Source organism: Gymnoscopelus braueri (genome assembly GCF_963280865.1).
Source record: "Gymnoscopelus braueri genome assembly, chromosome: 8".
NCBI classification, from domain to species: domain Eukaryota; kingdom Metazoa; phylum Chordata; class Actinopteri; order Myctophiformes; family Myctophidae; genus Gymnoscopelus; species Gymnoscopelus braueri.
The window spans coordinates 42,140,738-42,154,000 of NC_137609.1; the positions used below are offsets into that span (position 1 = coordinate 42,140,738).

A 13,263-nucleotide genomic window follows, 5' to 3' on the forward strand; every position below is an offset into this window, starting at 1 on the left:
TCATGTTCAACATCTGAAGCTATTTATATGTGCTGCCAATATTTCTGTACTTGCACAAGAAACATGTCGGCCTCATTTAATTCTATTTTAAACCGTGCACATAATGCACTATGACAGACAAAAAGACGCCTTTCGGGCGCGTGCATATTTTCTGTGTGGTTAACAGTGTTGTTATTGGGGGAGATCAGTAAAAGTGCATTTGGCAGCAATGTGTAGCAAGTAGCAGCATAGAAGCGGTGGTAAAAAGAGAAATGTTTGTAGCAACATAATATATACAAATATAAGAAAGGCGTAATAGTAGTCAAATGAAATGATATACATTATATGTCAGTAGTAGGCTATGAACATTAACAGTGAAGTAGTCAGCAGCAGTAATTAATTTGATATTGCATCAGGGGGACAATAAATTCAAAGGCAATGACAAAGATATGTTGAAGAATTAATGTAATGTGTCACTATGCAAAGCAAAGTATGTGAGGTACAGTAGGTGAAATACTGGCCAACAGCAACAATTAAGAAAAATAATGATAAGAGGCTTCAAGAGTTTCACATACACAATCACTGGTGGCACACTTTAAGTTTTTCTTGTGCTGTGGGCAACATTTGAAATGTATTGAGCAGACTGTGGGCAGGTTTGGCGAGACGCTAGCCTTGGATTAAGACTATCAAAGATGCATTTTATCGATTCTGACATTTGCATATCTATGATAGATACGAAAGTAAAAGTCAGACTCGATAAAATACATCTATGATGATAGATAGGGTTTGAAGCGAGACACGCGCACGCACGCACGCACGCACGCACGCACGCACGCACGCACGCACGCACGCACGCACGCACGCACGCACGCACGCACGCACGCACGCACGCACGCACGCACGCACGCACGCACGCACGCACGCACGCACGCACGCACGCACGCACACACACACACACACACACACACACACACACACACACACACACACACACACACACACACACACACACACACACACACACACACACACACACACACACACGTCCATGAAGTCCATGCTGAAGTAATGAAGGCAGTGCAAAAGTAAAGAATATAAGGCAAGAAATTAAGAAATAATTAGCTTTCTATCCGTGGCCCCATGGCGACGCAGCAGGCGTCCTTGTCCAGCTCCTACGCCCCCCGCCCCCCCGCCCCCCTTCACATTTGCCTCGCTCCCACACAACCAGCATGAAAGAGAGAGGGCTAAGGAGAAAAATTTAGGAATCACGTGACGTACCATTTAACTAAAAGGCATCGCTGTCTGAGTTGGTTGAGAGGCATGACAGTGTGTTTGTACAACATACAGTGTGTTTGGACCGCAGACTGCGGTAAAAGTGAAGTTGTGTCCGTGGTGTGTTGTTTATTGTTCATTGAACAGAGCGCATCGCCAAGTGTCAATGTCCACCAGTACTAACCGTGTCCACGCATGCGCTTTGTAACTGGAAAAGTATGACGCATATCGCATAAGAGGACTTCCGGCGCGCCTGCGCAATAGGGCGACCGACTGGCCAAGACTGTTGCGCAATAATGTAGTTTCATACAAACTGTACAACGAGTAAATACATTAAAGGTGGGGAAAGAAGCCTCGCCAAAATGCAGACCACTGACCGATATTTTGTGCCAAGTTTGGAGGCAGTCGTAGTGCTCGTGTGCTGGCCAACCCCTGACAAACACCATGGCTTGGCCACTTCAATTATAGGTGTTGTGAAAACCTTGAATGGTTATCGCTTACCGCCTGAACACCCGTCTGGTCAACGTGGAGAGCCAGTGAATACTGAGGCAGAGACAGTGCTTTTTTTCAGAATGTGAGCTCCCAGCTGGCCAGCGCAGGTGCGCCCAAATCTGGTTGATTGAATAGGTAGATTGGCAGGTAGCGTCCCTTGATGAAACGTCCCAGACTGGAGTGTGGTCCTCTTGCCTGTGTTCTGCCTCTGTCCCACTGTCTCTCCCCGCTTAGGTGCCTACCTGACAGGCGGTTGCCTAGCGACACTCCACAGTGTGTATATCTGACTTTGTTTTCCTTGTTTGTTTCTTTCTCTATTCTCTATCCTTACATAACTCTTTTCTTGAAATTGATAAATGTTGGGAGTGTGTTTCACCCCCTCTTTTACACATAGAAACTTGTATTGTGACAATAAAATGTATTGTATATTTCTCTCTCTATGTATGCATGTGTAGAGACTTTGAGTTCGAAAACTTGCTCCAGAGCACTCCACAGCACTCAGACTACTGTAGCCTTCATAGAACTAATAATATGCTAATAATAACAATACCAATAGCCTTCTTATAATAATAGTAATAATAATGAATTGCATTTTTATAGCGCTTTTCCAAGTGCTCAAAGCACTTTACAATGGTTCATTCATTCATACAGGGGGACATTGGGAGGTGAAGCGGCGAACAGTCTACGCCAGTGTCCTCACTTTCTCAGATTCACACACCAATGGTGGCAAGCTAGTGCCGACCGAATCATTGGAGGCAATGTAGGGTTCAGTGTCTGGCCCAAGGACACTTCGACACCAACGACTCTGGGGGAGCTCGGGATCGAACTGGGAACCTCGCGGTTCCCATCGCGAGGTTCCATCATAGGCCTACTAATACTAGCTAATGCCAGAACTAGTGTTGTAGTGGTATCTGAAGTTGCAGAAGGTGTAGTAATAGTAGTGACAGTAGTAGTAGCAGTACAGTCAGCAGCAGTAGTCGTAGTAGTAGTAGTACTGTAGTAGTAGTAGTAGTAGTAGTAGTACTGTAGTAGTAATTGTAGTAGTGGTGGTGGTGGTGGTGGTGGTGGTGGTGGTAGAAGTAGTAGTAGTAGTAGTAGTAGTATTAGTAGTAGTAGTAGTAGTAGTAGTAGTAGTAGTAGTAGTAGTATTAGTAGTAGTAGTAGTAGTAGTAGTAGTAGTAGTAGTAGTAGTAGTAGTAGTAGTAATTGTAGGAGTAGTAGTAGTAGTGGTGGTGGTGGTGGTGTTTGTTAGCTTGAGTGTTTTTGCTACACAGTGTAATAGCACCAATGGTAGCCTATACTGTGTAGCTGAACTTAAGCGCCGCATTTCCAGTCCATTAAATCAGAAACAAAACTTCAGTCCCGTCCTTGTGTTGATGCTGTGAAGCCGCTCAGAGGGTTTTCATTCCATGGTACATGGAACTATCGAACACTGTGTCTGCTCTAGTGATCACAGGCCGCTACTGCGTGCCTGGTATTGTTTTCACCTTGTGAGTCCGTGCTGTTTATTTGTTCGTGGACAGATTTTGTAACGGCGACAGCGACACTGCTGTGCAAGATGCGTTCACAAAACTTGCAGGCGTGCAATTCCCATCATAATGAAGGCCGTGTTTGGTATTGGGTGTGGTCCGAGCTAGGGGTGCAACAGTTAATCAAACTTCTATTCTATTTAATTGTTATAAAAAATAATCGATTTCAATAAAAATAATTGATTTGGGAAAAATACTGAAAATAGCAGATTTACAAACTCACAACGTGTCACGGTGTGACGTGTTGCGAGCTTGTGGATCGCCTATTTTTGCTATTTTTGCGTGACACAGTTGTACGACAAAGTAGGGGGAGACCGGGGACAAAAGTAACACTTTTTGTATTTGCCTTCATAATTCACAGACTACTTGAAATATTCTAGTCATCTTTTGCTATAAGAAACATATGTATGTGCCCTAATTAATAATACAATTTTTTATTTTAAGCTTTCACTAATAAGGACAAGACTAAAATATTAATTTGAATGCAATGAGTCACAGTGTTACAATTGCCCCCGTGACGGGGGCAGTTGTAACAGTTGTTGGGGGCAATTGTAACACTGTAAAAATAAGTCATATTAACATGATAAAATCCCATATTCTAGCTAGAAACACCTATACTAGCATAGGCTGCTGACGTTAATTTGTGACCAATAACATAGAGATACAATTCATCTAAGTTTAAATTAGCTGACATCTTATCTTTAGACAGCAGAAGGAAAATACTGTACACTCAAATATTTACGTTTACACCTCAAAATCTGTTTTTTGTTGAAAACTTTTGCTGAGATGAAATGATCATTCTATCCTTCCATAGACAGAGAGAGGACCCTACTGAGCATGTGCACAAGAAGTCTCACCCCTCTAGCTTATTTCTAATTAGAATTATTGAGTGTGTTACTTTTGCCCCCTGTTACTTTTGTCCCCGGTCTCCCTATACATAGGGCTTAAGTGGTAAATCAGACTTGAATTAGTTGATCCTATATTCAAATTGCCTAATGGGTAGGTGGGCAGGCTGGCCGGCGGACAACATGCGCTGATGTCAAACACAAACAGAAACCGTTGCCTAACAACGCAGATTGCCTAACGATGCAATTGTGCGCATGTGACGGGTCCCGTCACATTCCTAGAGGGTGCGTCGGTCTAACACGCTTCCAATGGACATTTCTCAATAACCATAATGCTGATTTTAAAGGGTTTTCAACAATTTTACCTGTAAGTCATACTAAACTTTTTGGGGATATGAGTACTATCAGCTATTGTTCTTCCTCAGTCTTTCTTTACCCAGAGCTCAGCTCAAGGAGGTAAAACCTGTTTTATGTCAGACCTGATGTATCGGGGCACTGAGCTCTGGGGGGCACCAAACGCCTGGCAAAAAGAGAAAAGAAAAAAAGACTGGGCTATTAATACTCAAAGTAAAGTATACAGATACTCAAAACATTAGTAAATGTACTTTAGGGTTAAAACACTAGTTCCCATAGGGCTTGGACCTGTTTCACCAAACTCATTTCTCTCATCATATGTGTTCCATTGATCGTGGCTGGTGTGATGGCTGGTGTTCTTGCCATGTTTATCATTAGAATTCTGTGCCAAATGTAACGTGAGTGTGTATGAGCATGCATATTCTACACACGCGACACTCTCATACCCCCCACGCACGCACACACATTATGTGGATGTGGACATATCAGTCTTTTCATTCACCTTGGGGGCTCTTGGCTCTTTTTCACAAACAGACACATAAATCCAAACACAGAATGCACTAGAAACCCCAATCTGGCCCCTTACGTGTGTGTGCGCTTCCATCTGTCTCCTTTCCTTGCCTGTCTGACATTAAACCTGTCTGATCTGCTTTCTATCTATAAGTTTGTATACCTTTTCTTTTCTTTTTACAATGCATCCCTCTTCTGTTTAATCCTGATTTATACTCCACTCGCACAGAAAGGAAGTGAACGGTACACGTCTAATTCAGTGCCCTGCCTTTATACGGTAAGCTCACAACGCGTCACGGCCATTGCAAGCTTTTAGATCTGCGATTTTCAGCATGTTACACCATCGTACAACGGAGCATAAAGGCAAGGGCACTGAAACAGACACGTCCAGTTCACTTCCATTCAGAATTTCTGTGCGAGCGAGTAGGGATGGAGTTTCTGAATGCAGTGCATTGACGTGTCACGTGCCGTCGCCCGAGTTGAACTCTGTGCGACTGCGCTGTGTTTTTTTCCTCCTCTCCTTTCAGTCACGCATGTGTAACTCTGTCACATCCGCGACACGCTGTGCGTGTAGATCAGGGCATTTACTCTCTGTCCCGTCCATCTCCAGGTGACGGCCAGGTGGACTTCGAGGAGTTCATGACGATACTGGGGCCCAAGCTCCTCTCCGCTGACACCAGAGAGGGTTTCCTGGGCACCACCATTGACAATATCTTCTGGCAGGTAAGAGCCAGAGAGACAGATAAGCTCACCTCGTCGCGGCTTGTCGCCGTCCTCTTCGTACCTTCTCAGACTCCCATCAGCCCTTTGTTTTTTCCCCTGCAGAGAATGACTGGCGGAGAATGACAAAGGTTGACCAGAATCTGTCTTTACTCATATGACCTCTCTATCTCTGGAATGAAATGGAATCAGAATCAGAAGAATCAGAATCAGAATCAGTTTTATTGTCACATCACAGGTTTACAAGGTAAAAAAGTGGGTGAAATTCTTTTTTGTACATCGTTCCCATCGCAACGTTAGTTTCCATAGAAAGAAGAGGGGGGGGGGGGAGAAGAGGGTGGGGGGCAGGTGGGAAGGAGATCAAAACAAGAGAGCAACAGAAGGCCAGACAAGTTATCTACATATTTACAAATTACCTGAGATAATAAAAAAACAAAAAAAAACTAAACTAAGGTGCCTGAGCATAGCAGCAATGTATTGTATACTGTGCATGTTATACTTATACTGTGCATGATAGACAATGGACGTTAACTCTCTCAGTGCCACGCCCCGACATATCCCGAGTTTTTCCCGAGTACCCTCAGTGCCAGCACGAGAAATCCCGAGTTTTTACTTTTGACTGTGGTCGCGTTATTCTGTTTATTTTTCATGATCACTTTCGCTTCCTGACTCCTTCAGACTCACCCGGAACTGGATGTAAAAAAAAAAAAATCATTTCCGGGTCACGTTGTTTTTCTCCGGTGATTTTCGGCCAGAATAGGGAAAGTCACGGTTTTTCACACGGTATAAAAAGCGAACGGAGAGGTCCACGTCTACTCTCTTTGGTCTGGGTGACGATCAGTCATCGTAGTCGTGTAACGCATCGTAATTTAGTGCGATCAACGATTGTCGAAAATGTCAACATCCGGTTCTGACCGGATATGACGTGAGCCTGTTTGGGAGGGGGCGAGTGAGCCAGCGAGATCATCAATGTGTCGATTTGTTGCTCTCTACTGGTAGAACTGTATTATGGGTTTAAAACCCCAATCAGATCATTTATTTGAATGAAAAATTACAAAATTACAAAATAAAAAAAAACGCAAATTCCTGGCAGTTTGGGAGTACTTTATGAAAATACTCTTGGCACTGAAAGAGTTAAGGTGCTTTAGAGGAAAAGGAGCACAATAAAAAAAAAAAAAAAAAAGTCAGTGCGTTATACAAGGGATTAAGGTGCAAAAGGTCAGTGCGTGTCCACCTAGAGTGGACTGACCCTAGTATAATCCGCAAGTAGCTCCATGAGGGAGTGCAACAAAAAGTAATTAGTACCTGGTGTAGTCCACGGTGTGGAAACCATGGGGGGGAGGGTGTTGAAATATATTACCAAATACAAGGTCCTTTAAGTTCCAAAGTTCACTTCCTTACTCACAAGGTTGTCTCCAAATGTGTTGCTCAAATAGAGACTGAGTGAAGGACAATCTCCCACTTTACATTGCTGAAACTCCAATTGCAGAACCAATCCGATGTCTTTAGGGTGGTCCTTCATATTGGGGCGGTGACATGATTGGTTTTCAAAGCAGTGAGCATATAGGTTCATAGTAGTGGCCGTGCTTAGCATTTAGAAGTCTCCTATAGACGTATTGGTATAGGCGGAGATCTCCGATCATCTGGCAACGCAAGAGTAAGAACCAAATCCCAATAGAATGTTGATAACAGGATGTTGGCCACGTGGCTTTGTTTATATTATAAAAACTAATAACGCACATCCTCCGTTCTTTGGTGCTGAGCTTGAACTGTATGAACAGTAATATAAAAGCAAAAATAGGGCTCCAAGGTTTATTAAACAAACAGCAGATACGACGTTTTGTCCTTTTCAAATATAAACAAGAAAGCAGGAAATTACCTATTTTTATACAAGAATGAATGATTTGGTTACCAGCCCCACCGGTGATCAGGAGCGGTACCAAGACTTAATAAACATTTTATCAAATGACACTTCATCTTTAAAACATTTTTACAAAACATTTTTAGAACATTTTATTGATTTTTTAGAAACAGTTTTTTAGAAAAAGATTTTTTAGAAGACATATTTAAAGATTAGAAACAGTAGTCACAACTCATTTGATCCACAGACAGGTAATACGGTCTATACCCAATACCTCCCTTGTTTATATTCCTAACATTCCTAACTATACACGTTGTAACAGGAGCTATGACAGATTCACCTGCGGAGCTCTGAATCTGTCTTGAGAGATTACTACGCATGTCCTCGTGTAAGGATGCTCTCCTCTCCAGAAAATTACACACATAGGAGACTTTATGGAAATTATATGGCCGTTGGATATAACTCATTTCCCTTCTATATCTTCGTATGGCTCCCTGCTGTGTGTACTGTATATATTCAGCAGGCTGAACAAGCCAAGCTCCCCACACTCACAAAGCCTGGTTTCCACAAATATTGGAAATAGACACAGACGTGCTGCTGACGCATACGCAAATATACACACTGACGCACAAACACAAGCATGCATAATACACACACACCCACACACACACACGCACACTCACACGCACATGCATACACAAACAACAACTTGCATCCTCTGTTCCAGAGAGATTCTTTTTTTTCCTTCTTGGCTCTGGGCTTTGAAGGCAAGGAACCTGCTGGGAATTCATAGTCTGACCGTGTGGTTGTGTGTGCCTGCGCATGTAAGTGTGTGTGTGTGTGTGTGTGTGTGTGTGTGTGTGTGTGTGTGTGTGTGTGTGTGTGTGTGTGTGTGTGTGTGTGTGTGTGTGTGTGTGTGTGTGTGTGTGTGTGTGTGTGTGTGTGTGTGTGTGTGTGTGTGTGTGTGTGTACGTGTGTGTGTACGTGTGAACGCGCGTGCGTGCGTGCGTGCGTGTGTGCATCTGCGAGTGCGAGTGCATGTTTATTCTTGAATGGTGTGTACAGTATTAATAGTGACAGAATAGTGCATCACCAGAATATAGATTTCAGTGTTTGGGGAGAGCACAGATTTGAGCCTGCGATGGTGATTAAACCTGAAGCCTCCATCTATACTATTCAACTTGTTGTTTTCAAGGCTTTGCCATGGAGTTATATAATGAATGAATCAATGAATGAATGGTTTTATTTCGGTTTTGTACAAAGTTAGTCACAACAAACAGCACAAAACAACACATGGACCGAAAAAGGTGTAGGCTGAAGCCGTTAGCTTTAGCTTATAGTGCCTACCCTTTTTACAGTAAATACAGTGATTTCTGACATAGGATATATTTCGTTTTATTTAATATTGCAATAGTTTTAGAATTTTTAATTTTTACTTTATTTATTATGTGATTTCCAGCATAGTTCATTATCTTTTATTACACCCAAACTTTTATTTTCATATAGCCTACTATTTATATTTCCACACCACTGATTTTAATTGATGGTTGATTTTCCTAGTGCCAAATATTATGAACATTGTTTTAGTTAGATTCAATGATAGATTGTTAATGTCAAACCAATCCCCCCTCTACTGCATTCAGGAGCTGCTATCCACACGTTTCCTAGGGCATTGTGGGCATCACTTCCTGTCGATTTGATCCCTGATACCTGATCAAATCGACAGGAAGTGATGCCCACAACGCCCTAGAAAACTTGTGGATAAGAACTAGAGAACGGAAGGTAATGCAATACCAGATTTAATCACCAGGACTTGGCAACTTCAATAGTCCTCCGCGGTCCTGGAGACTTTGGGCTTTGCCCCCGCTTTTCACAGTAGACCTAATCTGCTCTTTTTCCCTCTACACCAACTCTCCGCAAATAGCCGGTCTACAAGCTCACAATGCCTCGCCGTGTGAGCCGTTGTGAGCTTGTAGATCTGCTATTTTTGGCTAATGTTCTCCATCACACAAAGATTTGGTGGACCCTGTAGTTACTCTGAGGACCCCTTGTTGAAGACAAGCTGACAAGCTGGCTGCATAAAAATGCAGCCAGCCCTCTTATTCGGGATTGGAATCAAAATGTCGTTGTTGAGGTTGAATTCTAATGTGTTACTTTTAAAGGCAGATACAGGCTTGAAGTTTGAATGAAGTGCTTGAAAATGCTTGAATTATTTTGTTTGGCGTCTGCAACAAAAAAGAAAAGAGGCTTTTTGCCCTACGCTACACCTCAACACTGTACAATGTTAAAGGTAGGACTAACCAGTGGTGGACAGGACAAGGTAGTATTCAACTTGAGACAAAGTAGTTACTCCTGGTCAAATATTACTCAACAAGTCAAATTTGTACTTACAGTACGTTAAGGAATGGAGTACTTGCTTTAAAAAAATACTTAAGGGTATACTAGGTAAGATCACAGATCTTTGTGTGTAGTGTACACACACACACACACTCCCCCCTCCCATCTCTGACAGGTTGCTGTCTTCGATGCATTCATTGATTAGAGAGAGCACTAACGAGTACAGAACAAGTTTGACACTTTTATGGTGCAATCAATCAACTCAGTGCACAACCCCTTTGAAGTTCAAAGGGATCAATTAAGAGCTCCGGCCGATCCTTTAAGTATTCAGAAGTACATGCTTTTAAAAATAAACCAATAAAGTAGCCTACAATTGACCCTTGCTTATTTATTGCTGTATTGAAATTCAGACAATCCCAAAATTCTAAGATTTCCCAGAAAGAAAAGAAAAATCTATAATATTGAAAACTCACAAAAGCTCACATTGCGACACATTCCGAGCTTGTAGAGCTGCTGTTTTCACTATAATATAGTGAAATACGGCTTAGGTGGTTAATTCATAATGATCCCTCATAACTATCCAAAAATACAAATAATACAGATACTCAACAAATGTACTCAAGTACAGTACTCAAGTAAATGTACTTAATTACACCACTGGTTCCCATTGGGCATTGATTCATTCCCAACGGTCATCAGCCTCATATTGAATAATTAAGTCACAGTTCTCCCGTTTCACCAAACTCATTTCTCTCATCATATCATGTGTTCCATTGCACCATACTGCCAGAATTGGCATTGCGGCTGGTTTGATCCCATTGCATGGTCTCAAATTTTAGATTGATTTTATCTAGTTTTTCTTAAGTTTTCCCCACCGGGACTATCCCCTGTGGAAATGTTTGACCAGAGTTAAAAACTCTGGATAATTTACAGAAAGTTTCTGCAGAAAGAATAACATAAAAACGATTGACCTTGCGGATGCAGAGACCTATAAACAGAAGTGCAAGACTGTGAAAACAATGCAATAAATGGCACAGTATGGAGAAATAACAGCAAGCAGCAGTCAATCCGAACACAGTGTGTGCTCTCTGCATGGCTGTGCCTGTGTGCGTCTTGCTTGGCACTTCCAACAACAAGATGTAAAGAATAGTCAGCTTAAAAGAATGACTACACGCAGACACAGTGTGCTCTGTGGGTATGAGATCCACCTGTAAGGAGTTATATCATACTGCATTATGTATTATTGATTAAAGTCACTTCAAGACCAGAACAATCTTGCACTCCTAGTTCCCCACAAGTCCCAGGCGTGTTGCATGATTCACCATTCAAGAGGATTTTATTCGCCACTCACTCATACAAGTATGTGCAGTGGTGTGTACAGACTGTGCTAAAGTCATACTGTGGAACTTTTAAAATAAAAGTACATTTTGATGGAATCTTTCACTGGTATATTTTTCACAATTACCATTATACATAATTGTTTTTAACAACTTCTCTTAACAAAATGTTTTAGTCACAAGTGTCTGACCCCTAGCCTGGCTCCACCCCCTGAATCGTTTGCCTCGCATTCAGGGTCTGGTGACGCTGTCGAAGGCGGGTGTTTCTCGGTTGAAAATCTGTACGACGAATCGGGATCGGGATAATCCAGTATGAACCAATCGCCAAAGAGTCTTTGAAAAAAAAACTTTGGCCACGCCCCCATCTCAGAAATCGGCTGCATTGAGAGGGCTTTCAGACTGAATAATGGAGTGAAACGAAATGAAAATTCAGGCTGAGTGTCAGGCTATCTGACCCCAACACTCCTGCCAAAATGACGCAGGCTCCGGAAATGCCTCGGAAATGTATTAATTTATATATTAGAGTTAAAGCTGCACTATGTAACTTTCCTCTTCTAAGCAGGATTTGAACCTGGTTTCCTATGCAAGTGCTGACAGTTTTACTATTGAGCTAATAGAGCATGCCTGCTTGCTCAGGGGATAAATTTCATCTTGAACCATCAGTTCAAAATTTGTGTCAGATCCTGTGTCTAGACATGACCTTTGATCTACAGTAAATGTCTCAATAGAAGAGCAGGAAGACAAAATACAACCACCTCAATTGTATGTTATATTGTATTAACACATACGGTCCCAGAGGTCTCTTAAAACAGGGTACATCTACAGTAGTGCTGGCATTCTTACCGTTTACGCTGCGCTGTTTAGTGCTGTAGACGAGAACAACGTTTAGGTTAGGCTGAAAGTTAGCTATAGGGACAGGGTTAGTAGTAATGTGCGACGTGGGACCAGTGGTGTTTCGGAATAAAGCGCCATTGGATGCAAAGTCCAATATGTGCAGGAAACTGGTGAGCAAAAGCAGAGGCATCATTTCAGAATATTAGTTTTTAGAGAGGCAATAAAAAGGACAAAGCTATTGAAAAAACAGCAAGAAAAAAGCCGAACTACACGCTCATGAGCAAAAGGGTGTTTACAGATGGAAGACGTTCGACCTGGCTGTTTGGCAATCGTTCAGGACTTCGTTCAGGGAGGAAAACGCTTTGTGTCTCTCTCTGTGATGACTTTGTGACAAGGATGGATGATGGATTTCTGAGGTGATTACTGACACGATAAGGCATAAAGATGAGCCCCATCCAACCACACTGCCATTCTCTTCTGCAGAAAGTAGCAGCAGTGGCTTTACAGACAGACAGCTCTATGGGGGGGGGGGGTTGTCGACGGCGAGTGTGAGTGAGTCCAGAGATAGCGTGGGCGTACGGGGGCTGAGTCTGAAAGGAGGGCTGGCTGAGTGGGGTGACAGCTCTCTCGGGAAGCAGTTCAACGGTTCCCTGCGACTGCGACTCAAATGAGAGGAGAGAAGGATTAAGATGACTCACTGAAATGATGAGATGTGTGTGTGTGTGTGTGTGTGTGTGTGTGTGTGTGTGTGTGTGTGTGTGTGTGTGTGTGTGTGTGTGTGTGTGTGTGTGTGTGTGTGTGTGTGTGTGTGTGTGTGTGTGTGTGTGTGTGTGTGTGTGTGTGTTAGGAACAGGCTTTGAGTTCCACCTATATGAAAAATGGTCTTTCTCTAGGTTCTACAGTAGAATTGTATCTGCAGCATTCAAGCACAGAGCTTTAGATTTGTTGATAATATGTGTTCCATTCCAGAAACTGAATGCAACCCTGAATGCCTTAGTGTGCAAGCTATCGCTTTGACAGCAAAAATAAGAATTCGCCAGTTGGAAAATCTTCATAGATGATGATCATGAGGATGAGGATTATGATGATGATGATGATGACACTTTATTGTTTTGTCGTGCATCAGCAGCAACACTGTATTCAACACCAAATAAACATTTAGCATAACAATTTTACAATCTCATAATCAAATA

General features: G+C 42.4%; 1 protein-coding gene across 1 annotated transcript in view; it reads left to right on the forward strand.

Moving 5' to 3' along the window:
• Positions 1-13,263, forward strand: part of caln2 (calneuron 2) — a gene marked incomplete at both ends in the record, with an annotated part of 63,380 nt that overhangs the window by 20,763 nt on the left and 29,354 nt on the right. The window contains one exon of the mRNA XM_080435717.1: positions 5,592-5,704. Coding sequence (XP_080291843.1) covers positions 5,592-5,704 — 113 coding nt within the window. The remainder of the gene's footprint in view (positions 1-5,591; positions 5,705-13,263) is intronic.